General features: G+C 42.9%; 1 protein-coding gene across 1 annotated transcript; it reads right to left on the minus strand.

Moving 5' to 3' along the window:
• Window positions 1-3,827: 3,827 nt before the first annotated feature.
• LOC137364053 (probable G-protein coupled receptor 139) lies at window positions 3,828-5,040 on the minus strand. Its single transcript, XM_068027516.1, has 2 exons — window positions 5,022-5,040; window positions 3,828-4,738 (listed from the first exon to the last, which is right to left on the minus strand). Exons 1-2 carry the CDS (start codon window positions 5,038-5,040, stop codon window positions 3,828-3,830), a joined length of 930 nt encoding a protein of 309 aa, XP_067883617.1.
• Window positions 5,041-11,745: the final 6,705 nt, after the last annotated feature.

The raw sequence follows: 11,745 nt of genomic DNA on the forward strand, positions 1-11,745 counted from the left end.
ATAACCTTTTTCTTTAAGTTTGATATTATCGTTAACGGTTTTGGTTAACCACGGATGGCGGGTCCCAACCTTGGAATTTTTCTTTCTCGTTGAAATATATCTATTCTGTGTATTCGGAAAGATCACCTTAAATGTTTGCCATTGCATCTCTATTGACCTACCCCTTAACCTGATTTGCCAGTTCACTTCACCTAGATCTGCCTTCATGCCCTCACAATTGTCCTTATTTAAGTTTAAAATACTAGTCATGAACCCACGCTTCGCTCCCTCAAACTGAATGTAAAATAAATATTATGAACGCCACTACCTAGGGGCGCCGTAACTATGAGGTCATTAATTAAAGATATATCGTTGTCCAAGATCACGTCTAGTATAGCCTGTTCTCTGCATGGCTCCAGAACGTATTGTTCCAAGAATGCATCCCTAAAACTTTCTATGTACTCCTCATCCAGGCTATCTCTGTCCATCTGATTTTTCCAGTCTATATGTAGGTTAAAAATCCCCCATAATTATCATTGTACCTTACTGATAAGCTGCTATCATTTCTTTCTTTACACCTCGTCATACAGTGTGGTTAATATTAGGTGGCCTCTGCACCACTCCCACAAATGACTTCTTGCTGTATGATTTGTCATCTCTTACCGAACAGCTTCGACATCCTGGTGTCCTGAACTTAGATCATCCCTCTCTACTGCGCTAAAACCATTATTAATTAACAGAGCTACCCCTCCGCCTTTTCCTAGCTTCCTATACTACCTAAGGGCCAAGTACCCTTCAGTATTCAGGTCACAATCTATGTCGTCCTGCAGCCATGTGTCTGAAATGGCTGTCAGATCATACATATTTAATTCTATTTGCTTTCTCAGTTCATCTCACTAGATACGTTGGTGGTCATCTTCCAAAATTCCCTGCAGATTGAAAGGCAGTAAACGTAACCCCACAATGAAGGAAGGGGAAGAGAGAAAAATGGAGAACTCCAGACCGGTTAGCTTGATATCAGTTGCCGGGATAATGCTAGATTCCATCCATGCTAGATAACTGGACAGTTGCAAAATAATGGAAGATTGTGAAGAGTCGTCACGGTCCATGAAAGGGAAATCAGGTATGACAAAACGGCTAGTGTTTTTCAGGATAAGGTTCCCCACGGTAGCTATTGCAGAAAATACGGAAGTATGGGGTTGAAGGTGATTTAGAGCTTTGGATCAGAAATTGGCGAGCTGAAAGAAGACAGAGGGTGGTGGTTGATGGCAAATGCTCATCCTGGAGTTTAGTTACTAGTGGTGTACCGCAAGGATCTATTTTGGGGCCACTGCTGTTTGTCATTTTTATAAATGACCTGGAAAAGGGTGTAGAAGGGTGGGTTAACAAATTTGCGAATGACACTAATGTCGGTGGAGTTGTGGATAGTGCCGAAGGATGTTGTAGGGTACAAAGGGACATAGATAGGCTGCAGAGCTGGGCTGAGAAATGGCAAATGCAGTTTAATGCGGAAAAGTGTGAGATGATTCACTTTGGAAGGAATGTAGAGTACTGGGCTAATGGGAAGATTCTTGGTAGTGTAGATGAACAGAGAGATCTTGGTGTCCAGGTACATAAATCCCTGAAAGTTGCTACCCAGGCTAATAGGGCTGTTAAGAAGGCATATGGTGTGTTAGCTTTTATTAGTAGGGGGATCGAGTTTCGGAGCCATGAGGTCATACCGCAGCTGTACAAAACTCTGGTGAGGCAGCACCTGGAGTATTGCGTGCAGTTCTGGTCACCGCATTATAGGAAGGATGTGGAAGCTTTGGAAAGGGTGCAAAGGGGATTTACTAGGATGTTGCCTGGTATGGAAGAAAGGTCTTACGAGGAAAGGCTGAGGGACTTGAGGTTGTTTTCGTTGGAGAGTTGGAGGAGGAGAGGTGACTTAATGGAGACATATAAGATAATCAGAGGGTTAGCTAGGGTGGATAGTGAGAGTCTTTTTCCTCAGATGGTGATAGCAAACACGAGGGGACATAGCTTTAAGTTGAGGGGTGATAGATATAGGACAGATGTTCGAGGTAGTTTCCTTACTCAGAGAGTAGTAGGGGCGTGGAACGCCCTGCCTGCAACAGTAGTAGACTCGCCAACTTTAAGGATAATTAAGTGGTCATTGGATAGACATATGGATGAAAATGGAATAGTGTAGGTCAGATGGTTTCACAGTCGGCGCAACATCGAGGGCTGAAGGGCCTTTACTGCGCTGTAATGCTCTAAAACAAATACGGAAATTGAAAGGAGGCACCAGTGGATGTGGTGTACTTGAATTTACAGAGGGCTTCAGTAAAGGTCCCAAACAAGAGCATAGTAAGCAAAGTTAGTGCACATGGAAGGGGGTGGTGGGGGGGGGGGGGGGGGCGGGGGGTGGGGGGTGGGGGTGGGCGGTAAATATTGGCATCGACTGACAATTGGTTAACAGACAGAAAACAGAGCTGGAATAAAACAGGTCATTCTCAGGTTGGCAGACAGTGAGTGGTGGGGTAACACAAAGATCATTGCTTGATTCTCAGCTATTTACACTCTATATCAATAACTTACGTGCAGGGACTAAGTGTAATATTTCCAAATTTGCTGAAGACAAAGAAAGTTGTGAATTTGAATTGTGAAGTGGATGCAAAGGGACTTCAAATGGGCTTTAGCAGGCTACGTGAGTGGGCAACAACATGGCAGATTGAATATTTTGAGAATAATTGTGAGGTTATCCACTTAGGTAGGAAAACAAAAATAAATGCAGTGTATTTCATAACACTTCAGATATTGGGAAGTGTTGATGTGGAGGGGGACATGTGTCTCATTGTTCCTGCGTCATTAAAAGCTAACATGCAAGTGCAGCAAGCAATTGGGAAGGCAAATTGTATGTTTGTCTTTATTGCAAGAGGATTTTAGTGCAGCAGTAAATGCATATTGTTGCCATTGGTGATACTGCACCTGGAGTATTGTGTGCAGCTTTAATCTCCTTGCCTAACGAAGCATATACTTGCCATAAAGGGAGGGCAATGAAGGTTTGCCAAGACTAATCCCTGGGTTGGCGAAATTGCAGGATTGTTGTAGGCGGATTGAGGAGACTGGGCCTATATTTACTTGAGTTTAGAAGAATGAGAGGAGATCTTATTAAACCACACGAAACACTTACAGGGCTCGACGTGCTGGATGCAGAAAGGATGTGTTCCTTGTCTGTGGGTTCAAGAGCCAGGTGACACAGTCACAGAGTAAGATGTAGGTCATTCAGGACTGAGATTAGTATGAATTTCTTCACACAGAGGGTGACAAATGTTCGGAACTCTGTAGCCCAGAGGGCTGTGGAGACTCAAACATTGCGGATGTTCAAAGCAGAGCTAGATAGATTACTCGATATTAAAGATATCAAGCGTTATGGGATAATGCGGAAAATGATTTTGAGGTAGAAGATCGGCCATGAACTAGTTGAATGGTGGTGCAGACTGAGTGTCTGAATGGTTTATCCTGCTCCTATTTACTGTGTTCTGAATTGACTTCTTGCTCGTCTCTCACAGCTAATTAGCGTTTTTTTTAACTGTTCCTTCCGCTTACCTTCCCGTTCTCTGTCTGGCAACCATTGCCTCGTAGCAGCTGGATATTTTGCATATGTATGTACCTGTATCAATAAGAAATAGTGCTGTTTCCCAAATAGTGTAGTGCCCCCACTCCTCAAAGCCCCCTCCACCCACCCAGCCGCACGAGGAACGTTCAGATCCCCAGCAATTCCTGCTGTCATTAATTGATGGAAGTCTGGGAATAAATATTGCATGTACAGACTGGACACACGGAGACTCGCATCTGGGTTGCTCTCAGTTGATTTGTTTATTAATTAATTGTATAACCGTTATAAACGGATATTTCACCATGTTTTTAAACTGCTCTCTGAACTTGGACTGAGTCACCCCATAAATAAATGTGTTTGTGCAGCAACTTAAATTCAGCAGCATATATCCAACCTGTTGTAAGATATATTCAGAATCATTGTAACTCCCTGGATTTTTCCCTGTAATTATATAATATAAGAATTCTATAACATATACCAACCACAGAAGTATGAAGTTGCCGGATATAGTGAAGAGTAAAATCACAGACTTTCTTCTGCTTTCCATCTCTGGGTCACTGCGATATTTTCCCTGGGCTTGACACCTGAGTTCCTTCCGGACTCGACTAGCTACTAAAATGTGTCGGATTGTTAAAGCGTTGAATAGCAGAATTAAAGCAAATGGGAGCAAAGGGGTTAAAAACTTATCAAACCAGGCGAATGCCACCCATCCTGGTTCAATAAAACAGCTTTGCTTTACATCACAGAACCATGGCACGTTGTTAACTACTTCTAAAGGTTTGTATATAAAGTAGAGGGGGACATTTTTAAAACAGAGCAGAATGCAAGTTGTTGATAGAACCGCAACTGCAGTTTTCTCGGAACAATATTTTGTTTTCAGCTGCTGGCAACAAACAGCCACGAATCGATCTAAGGAGAAAGAGACGGTGAACCAAACCGAACAGTTTGTCGCTGCACGAACCAGGACACTGATAACACTGCACACAGGGGTGATGTTTAGGAATGATGCTGGGAAATAGTAATAATTGATTCGGCTCAGTACGACCTCAGTGACAATGAGCAATAGATCCGCCGTTGCCATGGCCACCAGGTAGCACGTGGTACAGGTGGAAAGGCCGCATTTGCCCCGCGACAGGATAACAATCGCCAATAAATTAACTGAAAGGGAGAGAAAGAAGACATTTAAAATTACGAATCGAACATTATTCATGCCTCACCAAGACAGCAGACGGGAAGGGAAGGAGTCTAGCATCAAAACAGTGGCTTGTGGGCGGGTAAGAGGGTAAACACTTAATACATCTCAATCCCCGACCCGTCTGCTTGTTTTAATGGATTCGCAACAGGGGTGGCAAATTAAATATATTGAGGAGGCTGGATGTCTCTTATTTAGTTGGATTTGAAGGTTTAACTCTGCTCGTCCTGGTGTTTCATAGGACCTCACGTTCCACATAAAGACACATAGGATTTGTACTCAGTACCCCATGTAGTACCAGTGGTTGTGCAATTGTCACCCCTGCAGGTCTTCGTGTGGTAATTGCTTCCCCGAGGAGCGGCCTCCTCCGAGGTTGGCAGTTGTAAGCAGACGCCCGGTATCAGCCCTTGCTAGGTTTGGGGGAATTTGGACAACACTGGGATCGGACCACCTTAAGGGTTGAAAGGTAATCAGGGTCCTCTGGCCTGGGTGCCCCATCACACCGTGGATCATATGCCCACCATAATCTCTGCCTCCGGGCTGAGCGAAGTGAGGAGAGTTGAATACTTTTTTGATGCTGGACATACCTGCATGTGACAGAAATGTTGAAGGAAGCTGGGTATATGTGAATGTTGTTGGGGGGTGGTGGAGGTGAGAACAGAAGGAACCTTATCATGGTTTTGGCAGGGTGGGGGATGGGTCAAAGCAGCAATGCAGGAAATGGGATGGACATGGTCAAAGGCCTTTTTAAGTACAGTGGAGGGCAATCAGTAGTAGAGGAAATGTGAATAAATGTCAGCGGCACTAGTGTGGAGCGTAGCTTCGTCAGAACAGATGGAACAGAGGTGGAGAACCTCGGAGGATGGGAAGTTAGCATTTCCAGGAAGCAGAGTGGGAGGACGCATCATCAAGGTAGCTGTGGGAGGGGGAGGGAATATATTAGATATTGGTGGGCAGTCAATCCCCTGAAATGAAGATAGAGAAGTCAACGAATAGAAGGAACGTGTATGAGGTGGGCCATGTGAAGTTGCAGGTCGGGGGGAGTGGAAGTTAGAAGCAAAGTTGATGAAATATTCATGTTTACAGCAAAAGAAGGAAATGTCACACTGCGGTCATCAATGTATCAGAATGTATGTGAAGGAGGTGGCCTGGATAGGAATGCAACAAAAATGCTCGGTGAACGAAGCATAGATAGGAGTCAAACGGGTTCCCATGGCGACACAATTTAGGTTATGAATATCGCAATTTTTACATTACAGGTTCACACAGATGTACGATACAACAGAGTTCCTGCATAGGTATCATGATCCGGAACCTGTGAGGGTTTGCATTCTTAACCCAGAGCTGGTGAGCAAGAAATGGTTTCCATATTGCAATGGCCGGCCCTCAGAACATCATTTTTTAATTTGTCCATTCGTATGATGTGGGCGTCGCTATCAGGGCCAACATTTAGTGCCCATCCATAACTGGCCCATGAGAAAGTGGTTGTGAGCTGCCTTCTTGAACCTCTGTAGACTTTGGGACGCAGATATATCAACAGTGTTAGGAAGGGAGTTCGAAGATTTTGACCCAGCGATAGTTCAGGAACGTTGATATAGTTCTGAGTCAGGATGGAGTGTGGCTTGCAGGGGAACGTTCTGTTGGTGGCGTTCCGATGCATCTCTACCCTTCCAGGTGGTAGAGGTCGCGGGTTTGGAAGGTGCTGTCGAAGGAGCCTTGGTAGATTGCTGCAGTGCATCTTGTCTTTGGTACACACTGCTGCCACTGCACGTCAAGGTCAAGGGAGTGACTGTTGAAGATGGTGGATGGAACCCCTGTGTACAATTTCTACAGATATAGCTTTGACTCCTTGCAGGGGTACACCTCAGGAAGCTAAAGGCAGAAAATGGTGCAGATTAACTGTGTCGAGGCTCTGAATGATAGGCACGAACTGAACAATCAACACTTAATCACTTTCAGAATTTGATAATTAAAAAAAGCAAAGATGAATATTCCGCATGTGCCATACAGTTCACACAATGCAGCAATCATGTCCCATGGGCTCGCAAGCACATATTGTTTTAAGTGGATTAATCAGCATGAAAGCAACATGTTTAAGGTAAGGATAACCAGGGTAACAATACATTTTTATAAGGAGGATTTTAACTCTGTAAGAGTGCTCTCGTCCTATCAGTAAATAGATAGCAAATATTTCTGTTGGAGTAGTTCAATTGGAGAAAGAGAAATAAAAGTACATTTCACATTATGCGCTTCTCAACAATAATTTTCAGTAAACACCAAATGTATTACCTTTGTCACATATGATATCAGTAATCCACATGGGGACAGCTCCATGAAGGGAAAAGATCAATCGCCAAAAAGAATGATTGCAAGATAGAACTAGTTTGTTTCAGTGCAGTTAGTGAACCACACCCAGTAAAATTTTAGGGTGATAGATACTCCCAAAATTACTGGCCACTGGTATCAGGTGTTCCACTCCGGTTAATTATCCAGACTTAGTAAATAATAACACTGATCGATTGTCTACAATTCACTGACCTATTAATGAGCGCATGACATTTTCAATCACAGTGTAAAAACAGAGAGCATGTTACGCACAGATTTACACAACTTCAAGGGCTATTGTCACTTACCAGGAACACCAATGATAGCAAGGGTCGGGTAGTATATTTTCTTTATCCGAAAATATGTCTCAAGCATATTCTCGATGACGTGATCTGTCCTTTCGTCCTCCAGGAAATCACTCCGCATCAAACTGAGAGTTAGTACCTTTTCTGATCTCTAATTTATACCTTTGGGATCTCCATGGCGCAATTGAGGTTGCAACATCGTTCAAATTAATTTTCAGTCTTGAACAAACAGATTACATCAACGTGTTAACTCACTATTTTGATAGAATATATATTGCATTGAAATTGAAATAGACAATTCTGATCCCATTATTTGACGAGCCAATATTGGAAGTTGTATTCTTCCAGCAATATTGTTGTTGGCTCAACAACGATCAGTCTGAAATCTACATCTCATACTGGTTTGCAAATGTCCTTGTTTTCGCTGTGCGAATTCAGTAACTAAACTTTAAATGCTGGCGTGGTTCTCTCAGGGCTTTTTTACTGCGGTATGAGATGTGAGTGCCCTCTTTAATGGTGGACACTGAGTTCTCCAATCCAAGTGCGGAATGTGTGCGTATGAGTTACAGATTTACAAAATTTAACTTTGTAATACAATTGTGCTGTTCCAATTAGGGTTTTAAAACGCTACAGTAATCTTGTGCAAATTAAGGTTACTTCTAAATCATATTAGAAATAAATGCATCATTTGCAAATTGCCAGGCTTGTACTAATCTTGTGCCACGAGGACGAGGGCAAGAGCTGCAGTTATTTATTATCGATATCAATGACTTGGAAGAAGTAACCTAGTGTAATGTATTCAGGTTTGTCGGCAATACAAAGTTAGGAGTGAAGGGAAGCTGTGATGATTGCACAAAGACGTTGCCATAGATAAGGATAGCAAAACTGAGTGGGCAAGAAGGTGCGAGAAGGAATCCAAGGCAATGTGAGGTCATTCGGTTGAATGGGAAGAAGAGAAAATATTATTTAAGTGGTGGGAAACGATGATTTTTTTTAGTTGTTCAGGGGATTTGTGTGACCTTTTACGCATGAGTCAAATGGTGTGTTGGCTTTTAATGATAGGATATTGTAGCACAAGAGTAAGAAGTCTTACGGAAATTGTACAGAGCTTTGGTCAGTTCACAGCGAGAGTACCTGAGGAAGGGTGCACTTATCTTAGAGATGGTTAACACAGGTTCACTGGATTCTTGTGGAACAGGTTTGAGAAGCCAAATGACTTACAGTGCTGCGATTACATATGTCATTGAGACAGGAAGGGACTGAAATACAAAGAGCTGTAGAAAACTGTGAGGGAAAGAGAGCAGGAGTAGGAGGGGTAGTAGAGAGAGTGCGGGATGGTGAGAGTTACTGATAAAGAGGGATAGGTGGAACCTTATTTTTTTCATGGACTGGGGGAGTCCCTAGCAAGACCAACATTTGTTGTTGTCCCGAATTGCGTTTGATAGCTGTGTGGCTTGCTATGTCATTAAAGAAGTCATTTAAAAGTCAACCAGCTGCTGTGGGTCTGGAGTCATATGTGGGCCAAAAGACCTCCTTTCGTAAACGACATCAGTGAACCGGATGGGTTTTGGACAGTTAATTATTGTTTCATAGTACTATTACTGAGACTAACTTCCAATTGCACACTTTTATTTATTATTTGAATTTAATATCCCCAGTTGCCTTGCTGGGACATGAACATATGTCCCCAGATCATTAATTTGGGCCTTTCAAATCTTAGTTCCGTGGTATTACCGCTATGCCACCTTGTTGACAGCTATCCGCTGGCCTACCTGGCCTGGGTGTGTTTGGTTGGATAACAAAGACCGAAATTTACTCTGTGTCTAAGCCCTGCTGCAACTGTCCTCAGAGTTTGTGCTTTGCCAATGTCGACGGATCTTTGCTCTCCAACAACCACGCAGTGTAATTGTCCTGGGAATGTTGTTGGGACAGTGTAATGTGAGTCATGCTGTGATGGAGAAGTGCAAGTTCTGTGCACAACCAGTACTCGACAACAAGGACAACGTATATTTGTTCAGCGGCCTTAAAATAATAAACTCGCAGTGCCACGTACGAAATAGGAGAATTATAAAACATTTTTTGACACTGAGCCAGAAAATGAGATAGTGGATCAGATGACCAAACACTTGATCGAAAATCTATTTTAAGCACTGTCTTAAAGGCAGAAAGTGAGGTCTAGAGGCGGAGTGGTTTAGGAAGGGTACGCCAGAGTTTGGGGCCGAGGCAAGCGAAGGATCACCCAGCAATGGTGGAACAATTAGAATCAGGGATGCACAGAGGCTAGAATTAGATAATCATGCTATCTAGCTGTTTGGCTCTCGGGGACTACAGAGATAGAAATAGGCAAGGCCGTAGATGATTCCAAAGCAAGGATGAGTATTTTAAATTCAAGTGCTGGCTTAAACGGGAGGCACTGTCGGTCATTGAGCTCACCTCTGATAGGGGAAAGGGATTGGTGCGAGTTAAGACACGGGCAGAAGCGTTTTGGATGATCGCTTTCCTCCAGTTTCTTACCTTGTATTCTGTATGGTTATCATGTTCAGCTAGGAAAATAGGACCAGGGAAGAGGCCATTTAGCCTATCAGATCTGTAGCTTGACAATGTCTGCAGCACTGTGTCGTTCTGGGCACCGCATCTTCGAAAGGACATATTGACTTTGAAAGGAGGGCCGCACAGATTCAATGGAGTCCGAGGGTAAGATTCAGAGCAGAGACTTAGGGGGTGAGGTTATAAAATTTATACTTGCACTCCCGAGAAAGTGGAAGGTGAATGGGTGATTTTATTTTGGTTTTGCGATTTTGAATCGAATTGACAGACGGAATCACAGAATTGCAGATTTGTTACAGAACATCAGGAGGCTATTAAGCCCATCGTATCTGCACCAGCTCTCCGAATGAACAATTTACTTCGTACCATACCTCCACCTTCTCTCCATAACCTTGCACTTCCTACCTTTCAATATAAACGTGTAATTGCGTTTTGAATGCTTCAATTAAACCTGCCTTCAACCCACTTGCGGGCAGTGCATTCCAGATCATAACCACTCGCTGAGTGAAAATATTTTTCCTCATGTTATTTTTTTTAACCAATTACTTTGAATATATTCCCTCTCGTTTTCGATCCATTCATGAGTGGGAACAGATTGTCCCAAGCCAGTCTCCAGATCCCTCATGATTTTGAATACTTTTATCCGATCTTCTCTTCGCATTCTTTCTTCTCCAATGAAAACGGTGCTAACTTCTCCAAGATATCTTCGTAACTGACGTTCTTCATCGCTGGAGCCATTCTCGTGAATACATTCTGCACTCTACCCATATCTTTCTGAAAGTGCAGCATCTAGGACTGGACACGTTATTCCAACTGAGACCGACTGAATGCCGCATACAACATACTTACTGTCTTATAGACAGAGAAAAACTTTTCTTGCTTGGTTGGATGTTCAGATACAGGTCAGCCACGATCTCATTCACTGGCAGAGGAAACTCGAAGGGCTGTCGGCACTCTGCTGTGTCTATCTTTAATAGTGAGCTTGAGAAATTAAATATCAGGGTGAATGTATAAGAATTCCACCCACCAAAAGCAGTATAGGGGAAAGGAGGGTCAGCCAATGCACCCGCCCACTCCCAAATAAAACAGCAGTTTGCATTGATATAGCACCATAAACATAGTAAAACTTCCCAAAAGGCTTAACAGTGACCGTAAATCCATAAGAAAGTTGATACAGAGCCAGATAATGATGTATGATGGCAAAGGTGGTTGTTTTATGGAAGGTCATAAAGCAGATGCAGCTACCAACGGCTAAATGATTGAAAATAGTGAATAGGTTCTGCACGTTGAAGGTTTTACTGGTTCACCCATTTTCTGAGCAGCTCCCCACCCGCTAAAACCCAAGTTAATATTGTAAATCAAATAGTCTTGATTCTTGCCACTTTAATATATAATTACAGGCAGAGTATGTCCTCTTTCAGCAACAGCGGAACACTCAATGCATGTAACATGAAGAGACATTTCAGTGGTTTAAAAGAACTTTTCACGTTGAAATCTCCTGTGTTTTCACTGCAACAGTAACCGTTTGAATGTAAATTGACCCTTTAGCACCGTGAAGTAAAATATTTCCAACTGTGTTTCACAAGAGCGTTAATCAGAAGAGAAATGACACCAAGCCACAAAAAGAAATATTAGGACAGCTACCTTAAAGCTTGGTAAAAGACTAAGGGCTTTTTCTTAAAGAGGAGGTAGATGTAAAGAGCTTGCGAGGTTTAGGGAGCAAATTCCAATGCACAGAACCCGAAAGATAAAGGCATGGCAAACAATGATGCAGCGTGTGAAACTGGGGAATGCGA

The sequence above is a fragment of the Heterodontus francisci genome, unplaced genomic scaffold (genome assembly GCF_036365525.1).
Source record: "Heterodontus francisci isolate sHetFra1 unplaced genomic scaffold, sHetFra1.hap1 HAP1_SCAFFOLD_99, whole genome shotgun sequence".
NCBI lineage: Eukaryota > Metazoa > Chordata > Chondrichthyes > Heterodontiformes > Heterodontidae > Heterodontus > Heterodontus francisci.